General features: G+C 38.6%; 1 protein-coding gene across 1 annotated transcript in view; it reads left to right on the forward strand.

The window, feature by feature from the left end:
• EML5 (echinoderm microtubule associated protein like 5) overlaps nucleotides 1-16,669 on the forward strand; it is a 99,238-nt gene that overhangs the window by 78,949 nt on the left and 3,620 nt on the right. Inside the window, exons 32-38 of the mRNA XM_015571488.1 lie at nucleotides 3,417-3,437; nucleotides 7,151-7,324; nucleotides 8,476-8,684; nucleotides 11,435-11,592; nucleotides 14,441-14,555; nucleotides 15,957-16,145; nucleotides 16,272-16,444. Of these exons, the coding sequence (XP_015426974.1) occupies nucleotides 3,417-3,437; nucleotides 7,151-7,324; nucleotides 8,476-8,684; nucleotides 11,435-11,592; nucleotides 14,441-14,555; nucleotides 15,957-16,145; nucleotides 16,272-16,444 (1,039 nt within the window). The remainder of the gene's footprint in view (nucleotides 1-3,416; nucleotides 3,438-7,150; nucleotides 7,325-8,475; nucleotides 8,685-11,434; nucleotides 11,593-14,440; nucleotides 14,556-15,956; nucleotides 16,146-16,271; nucleotides 16,445-16,669) is intronic.

Raw genomic sequence — 16,669 nt, forward strand, 5'->3', positions numbered from 1 at the left:
TGCTGATCAACTGAACGCTGTCTCCGTGTCATTCCTTCTTCGCCGACTCCGTCCACACCTATGGGGAACCCATGGGCCTGCTGGGGTTGGACCCCAGCAATCGATCAGTAAAATACTTATTTTCTGGGTTGCTTAGTTCTACAGTGATGCCACAAAGACCCTTGTATTCTTTCTATCTGTAAAATTTTCTACTTTTGCAAAGAAAGTAGACCAATATTTCACCTGTTATATACACATTATTCTAATCTTTGAATATAAATGCATAGGTCTAAACCCTTTTTCGGGTGTTTTGAAACTGAATTCTGTGTTTACTCTGCCTGAGGAATGCGAGGCCATGTTATTGCCATTTTGGTCACTAAAGAACCTAGTTCAGTGCCTCTTGGCATATACTTTACTTTTTTATTGCTCAGTTAATTTTGATTGAGTGGATTTATTTCTTCAGCAAGTTTATTGAGCACATATCATGTTCGAGGTATTGTTTTAGGTTCTGGATATACAAGAAGCTTATAAAAGAAAAACAAACCCCAAATCTCTGTCTTAATGGAATTTACATTCTGTGAATAAAATTCTGGAAGGCATGTTTCTTCCATTTTCCACCGTTGCTCCTTCTCCTTTTCTTTCCCCTTCTCTCCCTCTGTTAAGCAACTTTAATATAAGTGTTATAGTTTTCTATTTTGATTAAGAAATGTGATCACAAGTTAATCTTTCACGGAATTTGACTCGTCCACTTCTTACCCTTTTTTAAAAATTGACATATTACACAATGTTAGTTTCAGATATACACCATAATGACTTGACATTTGTACTTTTTAAAAGGCAACACTATAGGGAATGTGGAATGACTAGTTACCGCCTCCCCTCTCCTCCTAAGTCCAGGCAGTGCAGAGTAGCCAGAGCCTTGCCCCCACTTGTACCCTCCCACAAAACCCGTAACAGAAGTTCTGTACTGATGCTAGTTAAGTGTAAGATAGGTTCCAGAGAGACCAAAGAGTGAGGGACTTTTTTCTTCTGAACCTAAAGAGAATTGAATCAGTAGTTACTTTGGTGGCCAAGCTTTTTTTAACACCCACAAAGCACAGAACACTATAATGTTTATGGTTCTCTTTGTTGAAAATTATATAGATCATAGAAGAATTAAAATACTTTGCTTTTTTTCATATTTTACCCCATTACATTCAAACTTTTCTTTTTTTCTTGACTGGAATCTTGGAATCCCAGGGACAAATAATATCATTTTATCTAGTCTATCATTAGATGTTTGAATGTCCTCTGTGACATCTCTGGTGAAGGGTCTTCCTACATATGCTTGAACCCATCATCACTTAATGCTTAACAAAATAGTGTAACCTCTCCTTGGGAAGCTCGGTTATAAAGTGCTTCTTCTTTTTTTTTTTTTTTAAATATATATTTTATTGATTTTTTACAGAGAGGAAGGGAGAGGGAGAGAGAGTCAGAAACATCGATGAGAGAGAAACATCGACCAGCTGCCTCCTGCACACCTCCCACTGGAGATGTGCCCACAACCAAGGTACATGCCCTTGACCGGAATCAAACCTGGGACCCTTCAGTCCGCAGGCCGACGCTCTATCCACTGAGCCAAACCGGTTTGGCTATAAAGTGCTTCTTTATACAGAACACAAATCTGTCTCTGTAATTGCAGCTCATTGGTCCTCATTCTTGAGGCACCTAGAACAGCTAATTTCTTTTTTTTTAAAAAAATTTTGTATTGATTTCAGAGAGGAAGGGAGAGAGAGATAGAAACATCAATGATGGGAGAGAATCATTGATTGGCTGCCTCCTGCACACCCCCTACTGGGGAACGAACCTACAACCCAAGCACATGCCCTTGACGGGAATCGAACCTGAGACCCTTCAGTCTGCAGGCCGACACTCTATCCACTGAGCCAAACCAACTAGGGCTAGAACAGCTAATTTCTTACTCCCATGATGTTATCTTCCAGTATTTGGAGAGAACTGTCAATCTCCCTGAGTCTAATCTAGTCTAACCTAGCCTCTAAAAGGGCTCACTTTAAATATCTTCCAAATACATTTCATAAGTCAGAGTAAAATGAGAGCAATGGGATTGCTTTCCATGACTATGATATCTGAAAACCCAGAATTCTCTATCAAATGGTCCTAAACCTGCTTGTGGGCCTGTCTGAGCCTCTTCTGCAAGTCCAAGCCCCCAGTCGTAGATTGCACAACTAGTGAGAGCCCGCCTGAGGATGCCCCAGGGGCAGCGTGCGTTGGGAGGTGGTGAAGGCCTTTGATGTGCAGGGTGGATGGCTACACATGAGCTGCCGTACTCCTGTGGTAGGGGACAAAGCTGGGAGGGGGAGAGAAAGGGAGAGGCTAAGGCTGTATCATGCTGCCCAAATTCTAACGAGTTCTGAAATCGAACCAGGTCTTCAACGTTGTTGTAGGGGGGTACTTGTCAAGATAGGAAGATAAAACACTTCACTTAATAATTTTATCTTGATTGATAACTTGAAAATATTTAGGCCTGTGATGTTTAGGTCCTTTATTTGTACTCTTGTCCCAGGTCCTGCAGATATTCAGGACCAAGCCCGACTTCCAAACAGAGTGCCCGGGTCCCCCAGCCGTGCGTCCTGTGGCGCGGTGTCAGTCCTCTCCCATTTGGTTGTGGTCAGAGCAGTTCACAACCATCAGTGTGTTTCCTATGCGTCTGCTCAGCCGTTAGCTACAATATTCTCTTTTCTCTCACATTCCATATCAGCACACCCTGGGCCTTCATTATCCATACGTCCTTGAAATCATTATTTCCCAAAGCCATCATCTGCCTTGAAAGGATTTCTAAATTTTTATTCCTTTATTGCTAAAAACTGCCGCTTCTAAAATTTTGGTTAATAGGTATTTCTACCACAAACATAACGAGCCCAGGCTTTCATGTTTTCTGTATTGGTAACCTTTTACTCATACAGAAAATATTTAGTTAAAAAAAAAAGCATGGTTAATTTATGGTCTTGAATTATATGGTAACTTTTGCCATCATTTCTCTCAGGTTTAGAACTAATTCTCCCCTTCAAGTAGAGATGCACTCTAACCTTAAAGAGTCTATTAACAGGTCATTTTGTAAAACAAAATGAGGATCATATCAACTTAAATCATATTATTATTTTTAAAGTTTTTTAAAATTTTATTTAACTTATCAGATACAAAGAAAATAAAGTACTAATCCAAAGTTTGAAAGGTCATATATATAGAGTGTTAATATGTATGTATAATTTAAATTATTAGCTTTATTTACAGTTTACTCAGTTTCACATAAAATTAATTTTGTATGACACTTGATTATTTAAATTATATAAAATCACTATTTTATAATTGAGTTTTTCAAGTTTTACTTTTAGTATTTGTTATTAATGGATAATTATTTTTCTGCTTTTCCATTTTAGGTGATTCAGCAGACATGTCACGTAAGGAAAATTAATCATTTTTTTGTTTTAGTTATATTGTTTAGTAATGATAGTCCATATTTTCATAGAGTAATGAGATACTTGAACCTATTTTGGATGTTTTAAAAATGAAGAATACATCCTCTTAATGTCATGATATTGAGCCCAATCTGTAAAATAACAATAATATTTTTTTTAAAGTATACTATATTTTGACCTTTTTAGTGTGCCCATGACTGTTGTAAGCACTATACATATAACCTATTTAGTCATCACAAGAATTCTTCATGGTAGGTATTAACTTGCCAATGTCATGTAGCTGTTAAAAGTAGAAGGTTTAACACTTAATCTTAAATATGAATCAATAAATTTTATTGCCTGAAAACATAATTTTTAAATTTTTATTTTTATATACTATCACAATTATTGCACATGCTAGATCAGTGATGGCGAACCTATGACACACGTGTCAGAGGTGACAAGCAAACTCATTTTTTTGGTTGATTTTTCTTTGTTAAATGGTATTTAAATATATAAAATAAATATCAAAAATATAAGTCTTTGTTTTACTATGGTTGAAAACATCAAAAAATTTCTATATGTGACATGGCACCAGAGTTAAGTTAGGGTTTTTCAAAATGCTGACACGCCGAGCTCAAAAGGTTCGCCATCACTGTGCTAGATCAACAGATCATTTGAATATTTATGAATAACTTTTTATTATTGATTTTGACCATGGGCTTGTGAATTTATAAAGCTATTAAATAAAAAATGTGTTGTTTTTAGATATACAGGTATCCCCCCAAAACTGTATACACACTTTAATAACTGATAGCTCAATTTTGAAAATAAAATGTATTTTAATAAACACTGCCTTTATAATTATTCAAAATGTGTGTATACATTTTTGGGGGACACCCTGTATAATAACTAGGCTTTTCAACTTAACTTTCAGTTTACATGGTATAGTAAGAATTAGCAGTTTGACAAGAAAACATTTCCCAGTGATCGGTAACTCTTTCACTGCCCTCCCCTCCTCCGGCATAAAGCACGGTTCTGTGATTTGCTGTACATTAAGGAGACCCTACTGGCATCTCTGAACTGGAGACGAAGAGTCAAGGATGTCATGAGAAGTTGGTGGGATTGCTTTTCCAGAGGCAGCTTGATGTGATGGACAGACAAGACAAGAGCCTGGGGACTGACTACAGCACACCTGCTGGCTCTGCCCGCCCTGAGCTGTGTGTGACGGGCAAAGCACTTCACCTCTCTGAGCCTGAGTCCGTGGGAAAGCATCCCTGTCTAGAAGTAGGGATTGGAAAGAATGAGGTGCTCCTGGTAACGTGCCTGGTTCATGAGAGGCACTCGTATCTGGTGGCATATAGGAAGCAGAGAGCAAGAGTAGCATCTGTGTTACGGCAGCAGAGAGAATGGCCGTTCTGAAATCACAGTTGGCCCTCCATATCCATGGGCCACCAACGGCAGATTAAAAATACCCAGAAGAAAAGGCTCCCCCAAAATTCCAAAAAACAAAATTTGAATTTTCCACACGCTGAGCACTGTGCTGAATCCGTGCAAATGAAGTGAACACTGCCATAGCCTTTAGGCAAATACAGGGTATATGCAAATACTATATCATCATTTTACATAAGGGACTTGAACACCCCCGGATTTTGGTACCAATCCCCCAGGGAAACTGAGGGACAGCTATATAGGAGAAAATAAAATATACTTAATAAACTTAATACTTATTTTGTAAGTTAGGCCTTGAGAATTTCCATTAATTTAAATTTTAACTACTGTCATATCAATAAGTTTAGAACAATCTAAATGTGGAGCAGTCCCATAACATAGTCATACATGTATGTTTTAAAATATAAATTCTGCTATAAGTTTCTTCCCATCTCATATAATTTTTATAAATGTTTGAAAAGCTCAGTAATTCAATTTATCTAAGATTATTTGCTATTTAAATTTTAGGTAAATTGAATTGTGTAATTTGTGGCATATTAAATTTGGAGACAAAAATAAGTGATGTTTCTTGAAAATCCATTATCTACCTCATCACATTTAGGCAAATATAGTATATGAATTGCCCAGAGGTGGTTTTTGTAAACATACTAAAATGTTTTTACATTATGACCCATGTAATATTTATCACTGGCAAAAAATTAGAGTGATCTACTAGTATGTATTTACATTTTAAATTTGGACCACCTAATATGGCTTGTTAAGTTTACAGTCCCCATATCCTTTGACTTTTATTGAATGAGGAACATTTTAGTCCAATACTTAAATTATTATCAGTTTTTCACACATAGCTACCTTATTTTATTATAGGGTAACCCTTTGTATCTGTTGCCATGTAGTTTTGATTTTCTACATAAAGTTACATAAAACTTGTTACTGTAATTGAAAAAGTTTAAATATTAAATAAAGGATAACTTTAAGAGAAAGTTGCATAAATCTTTGAATAGTCCCTACTTAATGATAATAAAATTTAAATTCCTGGTTTAAAATATTGTAACTACTTTGTTTGAGGAACTATCAGATTTAATTTATCATTGTATAATATAAATTGTAGATGGTATAAAATAGAGTCTAAATTGATCAGAATATTTTCTTTAGAGACCAAAGTTTGTTTCTGCACCAAATGGTTTTAAAGCAGCTTGTCTTAATATTTCTCTATTTTTGCAATACAGTAGTAAATTTATAATTTAAAGCAAATGCACGTTAGTATTATGATTATTTTACTAAGAGTTCTGAGACTGAATTAGCTGCTGAATTAACGTACCTATTTTTTAAGGGTACAGTTAATGAAAAAAGGACAATAATCCAAACCTGTGACTTTTTAACTTAGAAAATAGAGAGCTGAGAAATTTTTTTTAAACAGCAGAAATGGGCTCTGCAAGATAAATAACAACAAAAGTAACTTTTAAAAGAAGATTTCTTCCATAAAATCCTGTTTTTAAAAAAACTGTCTATAAAGTGATAAGGAGTTAGCATTTTACCCAATATCCAGTTAAAATTTTCCTTAGAGATATTTTTCCATAGTTTTCTTTTTTTAAAAAAAAATATATTTTATTGATTTTTTACAGAGAGGAAGGGAGAGAGAGAGAGAGTCAGAAACATCGATGAGAGAGAAACATCGATCAGCTGCCTCCTGCACATCTCCTACTGGGGATGTGCCCGCAACCCAGGTACATGCCCTTGACTGGAATCGAACCTGGGACCTTTCAGTCCGCAGGCCAATGCTCTATCCACTGAGCCAAACCAGTTTCGGCTCCATAGTTTTCTTTATGTTGCTTTTCTCAGTTTGTGTTTACTTTTCAATCTCTCCTTGAGATAATCTTAAGTATTGAATATACTCTGGTCTTTAATTGTGTAATGTTTATATATTTCTCCACATAATTATGTAAGATTTAATGTGCATCTAAAACATGTATTATTTTTGAGGGGCTGTTTAAAGTTGTGATTACCTAATTTGCTTATACAAATGCTACTTTGTCAAAAGTGCAATTTGGGCTATACTAGTAGACTGAAGAAGTATTCTGTATTTTTCCCCTTTCTCTCCTTTTTCTTAATTTAGTCTTAGTTATATAGCATTTTTAAATTAAGTATGTAGTCTTTCTTTGGTACTTATTTTTCCATGTTTCAGAGATGAGTATGCCTCCGCTTTAGAAATGGAAACATTTGTGAGAGGTGTGTTACAACTTTTGGATTTTATCTGTATTTAGCTACAGCTCCTTCTGTCCACATCTGGGATGCAGTGAACAAGCAGACGTTAGCTATACTAAGATGCTACCATTCGAAGGGCGTGTGTTCAGTCAGCTTCAGTGCTACTGGCAAACTCTTGCTGTCTGTGGGACTAGACCCAGAACATACTGTTACCATTTGGAGATGGCAGGAAGGTAGGATTCTTTTCCTTTGTGATTTTTAAAAATAAGAATACTATGGTAACATGAATTCTCAATTTAGTGTTTGCCTTAACTTGATGATTGAAACCATTATTCACAATAACCTGGACAATACACAGCACACAGCTGGTGTTAGTGTAGGTACATCCCTCTTAAAAAGCCCAGCAAAATTGTAAGTTCGCAAAACATAACCTAATAAAGTTAATATTATAAATGGTTTACTGCTCTTTTCTTTCAGTAAGAAATTATGTATATAAGCATTTTGCTGATTTTTGTTTGGCTAGGACAGTGATGGCGAACCTATGACACGCGTGTCAGAGGTGACATGCGAACACATTTTTTTGGTTGATTTTTCTTTGTTAAATGGCATTTAAATATACAAAATAAATATCAAAAATATAGGTCTTTGTTTTACCATGGTTGCAAATATCAAAAAAGTTCTCTATGTGACACGGCACCAGAGTTAAGTTAGGGTTTTTCAAAATGCTGACATGCCGAGCTCAAAAGGTTCGCCATCACTGGGCAAGGAGGTTCTTAATCAAGAATGGAAGTGAACTATATTGTAAGTGATAGTCGAAGATCAATAGGGTAATTTTATTTAATATTCAGACAAAACTCTTCAGATACATAGCTACTAGAAAAAGTTAAATTCATAGAGCTACATAGAAGAAAATAAGATATGGTTTCTAAAACCTAAAATGCCCCTTAACACGTTAAGCACCCAGCCTGTTTTGTCTTCTGATGGGAAGTATAGTGTCAGTCACCGGTGACAGACTGGGCTTAAATGAGGACAGCAGTTCTGCAGCTGAATTTGCAAGGCAGCTGGGTGGATGCTCATGGGAAGGAAGAACAATCCAGTTTTAATGAATTTTATAAACCAAAACTAAATAAATAAAATGCCCCTTAAATGATAATGAAGCTCTCTGTACACACATCACTTGCAAAAATATGTAGAAAGGACCCTCTACACAAGTAATTGTATATCATGTGGTTGCTAGGTAGCAGTGGAAGGGACACGCCCTCTCACTTTTTTAAATAATCATTTGCTTTTTGAACTACATATTTTGAGTAACTGTTTGATTCTATGAAAATTAGCTTAACTCTTATATTAACCTACATGATTTTGTCATATCTTTTTTTATCAGGTGCCAAAATTGCCAGCAAAGCTGGTCACAACCAGCGTATTTTTGTGGCAGAATTCCGACCAGACTCAGATTCCCAGTTTGTCTCTGTGGGAGTGAAGCACGTGAAGTTCTGGACGCTGGCAGGAAGGGCTCTTCTTAGCAAAAAAGGGCTGCTGAGCACACTCGAAGATGCCCGGATGCAGACCATGCTGGCTGTTGCATTTGGTGCAGTATGTCTCTTAAAATGCGTGTGGTAGTGTACTTTGAATTACCTAAATTGGACTACTTTGAATTTTCTTGCCTTAGATAAATCACATTAATGATGTATAGATGGCACTGGAATCCAGTCATTACATATGTCCCGGTCATGCATATATTTCATCTTTAAGAATCTGATACTTTCAGAAATCAGAGAGTGAGAAAGTTAATGAGGGAGAACTGTAATGAAACCCTGGGCCATTGCCATTCTCAAAAGCCTTCATTGATCTTATAATTGTTATCCTAAATCTCCTAGGCCCTAAAAATTTGTGAGGATAAAAGGGATATAAATAAAAAAATGTAATTTTCAAGTGTTTAAGAGGTGGTACTTGGGTTTAGGATTTCCTCTGTTTTTTATCATCTTCACTCTCTGCTTCTTACATAGTCGGAAGTGCTTTGGGCCAGTGGCTCTCATTCAGGGAAGAGAGCACACTGATCTTTTTGTGCTTGTTAATCCTCACATGAGGGTATTTTTCCATGGCTTTTCAGAGAGTGGAAAGGAGGGAGGCGGGGGGAGAGAAATACTGATGTGAGAGAGACACATCAGCTGGTTGCCTCCTGCTCATCTCCCACTCGAAACCCAACCAGGACCCTTCAGTGCTTGGGTCAATGCTCTAACCACTGTGATACACTGGCCAGAGCACAACTGCTCTTCAACTTAATAGAAAGTGTTCAAAAGAGCCACTTACTGCCCCTCCCATCCCATCTGGGACTGTTTTACAATTCACATCTCTCTTTAAATACCCTGTCCCTGGTGCATTGAAACCTAACTGGGTTTCCTTACTAAAGTATTTACGTGGGTATGTAATCCTTGAAGAAAATTACAATTTTAGAACCTTTAAGCACACTCGTGTTTTTGAGAAAAAGACCATTAAAAATGTTGACAATGCCATGTCAAACCAGTTAAATCTTTGGGGAATTTTTTCCCCCCAATATATTTTATTGATTTTTTACAGAGAGGAAGGGAGAGGGATAGAGAGTTAGAAACATCGATGAGAGAGAAGCATCTATCAGCTGCCTCCTGCACACCTCCTACTGGGGATGTGCCCGCAACCAAGGTACATGCCCTTGACCGGAATCAAACCTGGGACCCTTCAGTCCGCAGGCCGACGCTCCATCCACTGAGCCAAACCGGTTTCGGCTTTTGGGAATTGTTAATATAAGACCAGTAATTCCTTTCCAGGAGGAAAATCCACACATTCAAATGCTCCTGGCGTTGAATTTGCCCATGGAGATTAACCTTCACATACAAAATTCCTTAGGTAGTTAATTGCCTATTCCCAACACAAAATAAATGTGAAGACTAAGATATGAGTCATACTTTTATGTTTGAAGCAACAGTGCGATCAATCAGTGAGAATGTTTTGTTACAAAACAAAGTGAGTTTTGTTCAGTTTAAGCCTGTGAAGCTCTCTGCTGGGCGATGAGAACAGCCAGAGAAATAAGATACTGGTTTTTACACTTCTAGCATTTACATCCTAACTGCACATAGGCATGAATTAACGCTGCTCTTAGCTGACAGATGTCATTGTTACTCAAATATGAGCTATAAGTATATATGCCGAGGAATTCACAGTGACAGTAAGTTGTAGGCAAATTCAACATACAAACTAGTATTCTCAGGAAGATTAACGAAAAATCTCCGTTTGTTTCTATTATCATTCCATCTGTTTTCCTATTGATTCTTTCCATATTGTTTTGGGTGAACGATCTTAAACAAGTTGTTCTAAAAGTGAAGCTAAAATGGGATGAAAATAGCACGTAATGCAGGATTTCCATTTTCCAGTTTCCACATAATGAACTATATTGGGATTGCAGTTCTCAATGTGACCTAAAGCATATATAAGCTTTTGGTACCTTATCAAATTTATCTTATTTTGGATTGATTGCAGAAATGCATTAACTTTGGCTACCTTGATTTTAAGAAATGGCAAGTGTTAATTTCATTTTTAACATCATGAGTTAGCAAAATCTGAAAAACTACAACTTCACTATAGATGGTAGTTTTATTTTCTATGACAAGATAACGTAATAAAAAAGTTATTTTCACTTCCTATTTTTACTTTTTTTTCATTCTCAGTTACTAGTGACCTTTAAATTATTTCTTGGCAGCTACAAGGGAGCATTCCGAAGGGACAATATGTAGTATTTTTAATTGGAAGAGACCTTAGCAGTGGTTCTCAACCTTCCTAATGCTGCGACCCTTTAATACAGTCCCTCATGTTGTGGTGACCCCCAACCATAAAATTACTTTCGTTGCTACTTCATAACTGTAATTTTGCTACTGTTATGAATCATCATGTAAATATCTGATATGCAGGATGTATTTTCATTGTTACAAATGGAACATAATTAAAGCATAGTGATTAATCACAAAACAATATGTAATTATATATGTGTTTTCCAATGGTCGTGACCCACAGGTTGAGAACCGCTGCCTTAGAGGATGATTTCCCTCATTTTACCCATGAAAAAGCTGATACTCATAGAGGTTAAAAGTCTGGTCCAAGGTCATTCCAGCCAGTAAGCAGCAACACTGGAACAGAAAGAGCGCTGACAAGGCGCAGCTGCAGGTCAGGTTCCCTGGCTGCTGAGCACATGTCCTCCCACCAGCCCTGCTCTCGGTAGCTGCGGTGAGGCAGGCTCATGTGTACATAAGAATTGCATCTGTTTGAACTCCACTGGAACTTTTGATGAGTGTGTCTTCCCCACTCCTTTTCAGAATAACTTGACGTTTACAGGTACCATCAGTGGAGATGTCTGCGTGTGGAAAGATCACATACTGTGTAGAGTTGTGGCCAGAGCGCACAACGGGCCTGTGTTTGCCATGTACACCACCCTGCGAGACGGACTGATTGTGACTGGGGGCAAGGAAAGGCCGTGAGTCCTTTTTTTCTTCACAGCCTTCCTGGCTATGCATTGTGACCTCCCTGAGGCTTGGTTAGTTATTCTAGTTATTTCTAAGGTTCTCCTGTCTGATTTTCCTCATCATATGCTTCTCATTTTACTGCCTTCTAAAAAAATATGTTTTTTATTGATTTTAGAGACAGAGGAAGAGAGAGGGATAGAGATAGAAACATCAATGAGAGAGAGACATTGATTGGCTGCTTCCTGAGCAAGTCCCCCACGGGGGATCGAGGCTGCAACCCAGGCATGTGCCCTGACCGAGAATCAAACCAACAACCTATCCAAGCATCGGACAATGCTCAAACAACGGAGCCATACCTGCCATGGCTTTATTTCTGATTTTAAATGGCTTTTCTTTTGCATTGTAGATAAATTAATCTCCAGCAACTTTGGGTGATAATTTTTCTGAGGTATGGATAGGCTGTTGTCCTGCAAGTTAAGATTTGATTTTTTTTTTCTTGACCCTGGGCAGGTATTTCAGTTGGTTAGAGCACTGTCCCAAAGCTTCAAGGTTGCAGGTTCCATCTCTGGTCAGGGCACATACACAAATCAGCCAATGAATGCATAAATCAGTGGAACAACAAATCAATGTCTCTCCCTCTTCTCCTCCCTCTCTCTTGCTCCCTTCATCTCTAAAATCAATAAAAGATGATTTTCTTTTTTTGTTAATCCTCCCCCGAAAATATTTTTTCCATTTATTTTTGGAGAGGGTGGAAGGAAAGAAAGAGAGGAGGAGGGAAGGAAGGGGAGAAAGAGAAACATCAATGTGAGAGAGACACATCAATGGGTTGCCTCCTGTATGTGCCCTTGACTGGGAATCTAACTTCGGTATGAGGGCCTACGCTCTAACCACTGAGGACACTGGCCAGAGCAAAAGACGATTTTATTGATGTCTGTATGCTTGTGTAAGCCTTTGCTGAGGAATAGGCGATTCATGGGGGGATCTTGCCATTGAGCCCGGGATGCATCTTACTGCTCGCTTTTGTTCAGACTGGATGCTGAGAGTAGAACGCACATTGCTGCATCAGAAAGGGTGAGAGGATGCTGGAAACAAACTCTGCCTCATTTGCTTTTGATTGAGGCAAACTTGTTAGATAAAACTGTTTAATACAAGACTTCAGGATTTAAGTCTGAAGAGAGGTATCCAGTGGAAACCAGATACTTGTCATTGATTTCCTGCCAACATATTCACATGCATGTTAAAGTGCAACATATAATGTGGCCAAGAACTAAGTACATTTTCAGTGTAGGATTGCAAGAGCCCCATGCGCCAGTTAAACACAAATGCAGCTGCTTTTGCCTTTCTCATTAAGGAAGACTGTATTATGGTACAAGAACATGTTTTTCCCCAAGACAAGCAGTTCATCCAGCAGAAAATAAAGCAGTATGTGTTTCATCCTTCCAACAGAAAAACCGTAAATGGGCTACATTTCATCTTATGTTTCTTTGATACTGTTTCCCATAATTATCTAGTCTTGCACACCCCTACTCATTAGCCTATAAACGTTTTCAGTAGATATTGTTTTGATCTTAGAAATGGTTTTATAACTAAGGTAATAGGATGAACTTGTTCAAATGCCAAAGCTAACATGGAACATTTCACTGATGCCTCTCAATCCAAACAAGTGCCTGAATATATTAAATGTATATGTGTACATATATAGGAAGCTTATTAGATAAAAGATTTTTTTTCAGGTTTTATTTTCAGTAGGACGCTTGAATAATAATGTAGGAAAAAATGTGCTTCTCTTTTGGCCCGTAAAACTATATCCGATAACATGGCAGCTGGTGCCAAAACCGGTTTGGCTCAGTGGATAGAGCGTCGGCCTGCGGACTGAAAGGTCCCAGGTCCGATTCCGGTCGAGGGCATGTACCTGGGTTGCGGGCACATCCCCAGTAGGAGATGTGCAGGAGGCGGCTGATCGATGTTTCTCTCCCATCGATGTTTCTAACTATCTCTCTCTCCCTTCCTCTCTGTAAAAAATCAATAAAATATATTTAAAAAAAAAACAAAAAAACATGGCAGCTGGAATCCTTTCCAACTAGCCCAGCCGTGGGCACACTACGGCCTGCGAGCCCGGCCCATTTGAAATGAATAAAACTATTGAAATAAAAGACCGTACCCTTTTATATAATGATGTTTACTTTGAATTTATATTAGTTCACACAAACACTCCATCCATGCTTTTGTTCTGGCCCTCCGGTCCAGTTTAAGAACCCATTGTGGCCCTCAAGTCAAAAAGTTTGCCCACCCCTTGCTCTAGCCATACATTACTATTGTCTTTTTTTAAAAATATATATTTTATTGATTTTTTACAGAGAGGAAAGGAGAGAGATAGTTAGAAACATCGATGAGAGAGAAACATCGATCAGCTGCCTCCTGCACACCCCCTACTGGGGATGTGCCCGCAACCCAGGTACATGCCCCCGACCGGAATCGAACTGGGGACCCTTCAGTCCGCAGGCCGATGCTCTATCCACTGAGCCAAACTGGCTTTGGCACTATTGTCTTCTTAACATTAAATCACTTTGTACATTTCCTTAATCAAGAGCTATTATAAAGGATATGTTTGGGGAGGCCACTAGATAAAATTATGCTCATGTCAGAAAAATGAATGTTCATAAAATAAAATTTGCTTAAACTGAATGTTTGAGATGCAGTATATCTTAAAATTGCCATAAAATGTTTAGAGTATCAGAAGTAAATCATAAATATCAGGGCCTTATTAGTATCCTGCTTATAATTTAGTGTTTGTTTTAGTAAACATTACTTGTAATAGCCAATAATAAATGCTTTTTTTGTTGCTTGGGTGGCTGTTAGGTCAAAAGAAGGAGGGGCAGTCAAACTGTGGGATCAGGAGCTGAGGCGATGCCGTGCCTTCCGGCTGGAGACGGGACAAGTCACCGATTGCGTCCGTTCCGTGTGCAGAGGCAGAGTAAGCTGATCCTGCGCCATGACGGGGCAGCAGAAAGTAGAGAACATCATCCCCGTGAAGCTCACCCTCTGCAAGCCGAGGAGTAATCCTCAGGCGGATTTGCTTGTCAGCTGTTTTCTGTGGGGTCCCTGCTTTCTTTGCAGCTCCACTGCCGCCATTGGCATAGGTGCAGCCTGCACCGTGCAGGGTCAGGGTGGAAGCGAAGCGCTCACCTCAGGCTGTATTCAATCCTCCATACTTTCTTGAATCTGTTCATTCAACGGTGGTAGATGGAACTGAATTTCCTTTCCAGTTACCAATTTTGACTAGTGCTGCTGTTTCATTTTCTTAAAAACACACATTTCTATACAAAGTTTTGACTATGCATATACTTGTAAAAAGTGTATATATCTTCATGTATTACTGTCTGTATATTAAATATTAGTTAAGCTTTTATTTACACTTATTTTGCACTAAAATCCAAACTTTCTTCCTACATCTCAATGCACTTAACACCCCTTTGGAGATTTACAGTGTCAAAACCTGATGACTGGAGAAGTAGGGTGTATTATCTTAGTGAAAAGGCGACATTTTTAGCACGACTCTGACATGCCCCCCAGCCCAGTGCTCTTGCAAATGGGCCTCTAGTCATAGAAAACCACATAGGCTAGGTTAGTGCAAAGCAGCAAGTTCTCTGAAAGTAGGTTGCTTTGGTTCTGGATACAGTTCTAACAGGATAGGGTGTGGGAAGCCCACATAACTCCAAACAATTCTCCAACACCAACAGGGTGTCTGAAAATTCAATTCTGACACTGCCTACCCAGAGATAACATCAGATCCTACAGGTGAGGGGTCTCCTAGGAGACTGCCCCACCCCCTTTAGACGCCAGTCTTTAGTCCAGGTGCTTCCAACCACTGGCTACGGATTGGGGGTTCCCACCCCTAGGTTTGGTTTATTTGCTAGAGCAGCTCACAGAACTCCAAGATATCTTCCTAGGTCACGGGTTTACTGTAAAAGGACGTGACTCCTGCTCCCCCAGCAGCCACCCTTCCCTCACCTCCACCTGGTCACCAGCCCCTCCTGTGGATTTCCATGGAGGCCTTATCTGTCAGGACTGATTAACTCCTTAGCCATTAGTAACTGATTTAACTTCCAGCCCTTCCACCATCCCCACGTGGATGGCGAGATGGAACTGAAAGTGACAACCCTCATCACATGGGTTAGTCTCCTGGCAACCAGTATCCAATCTTAAGTGGAATCCAAATGGCACCTCATTAACATACCAAAAGACCCCTTTAAGGCTCTCATCACTTAGTAAATTCCAAGGGTTTTAGGAGCTTAGTGCCACATAGGTCAATAGGGCATTCTTAAAACGAACTGTAGTGTTACATTAAATATTACTGGTCCCACTTGTATTTCAGGGCAAGATACTAGTTGGGACAAGGAATGCTGAAATAATTGAAGTTGGAGAGAAAAATGCAGCATGTAATATTTTAGTTAATGGTCATGTGGACGGACCCATATGGGGACTTGCAACACATCCTTCCAGGGATTTTTTCCTCTCTGCTGCCGAAGATGGGACAGTGAGACTCTGGGATATTGCTGATAAAGTAGGTGCAAACAGTTTAAAAGATGTTATAATTTTTCAGAATTGTGTTGAGTTTTGGGAAGAAATTGGTTTATTCTGTAAGTACTCTACTTAATATAGTACTCTTTGACTCTTGATTCTTATGCAGAAGATGTTAAACAAAGTGAATTTGGGACATGCTGCTCGTACTGTGTGTTACAGCCCTGAAGGGGACATGGTGGCTATAGGAATGAAAAATGGAGAATTTATTATTTTATTGGTGAGCTCTCTAAAAATATGGGGAAAGAAGAGAGACAGACGATGTGCAATCCATGATATCAGGTTAGTCAACAAATGTAGTATTTCTAGTATCCTTTTAATTGACCCAGTTTGCATTTGAAAAAAGGTTCTTGCCCATAGCATTTTATCACATCATAAACGGTATGCTGAAATATGGCTGTTTATAGACTTATTTTCTTCTTGATAAGTTATGAATCCACTGGGCACCAACCACAGTGCCTTGTAATAGCAAGTACTCAGCAAATGTTAGATGCCCAGTAAGTTCCT

This window comes from Myotis davidii, unplaced genomic scaffold (genome assembly GCF_000327345.1).
Source record: "Myotis davidii unplaced genomic scaffold, ASM32734v1 scaffold732, whole genome shotgun sequence".
NCBI lineage: Eukaryota > Metazoa > Chordata > Mammalia > Chiroptera > Vespertilionidae > Myotis > Myotis davidii.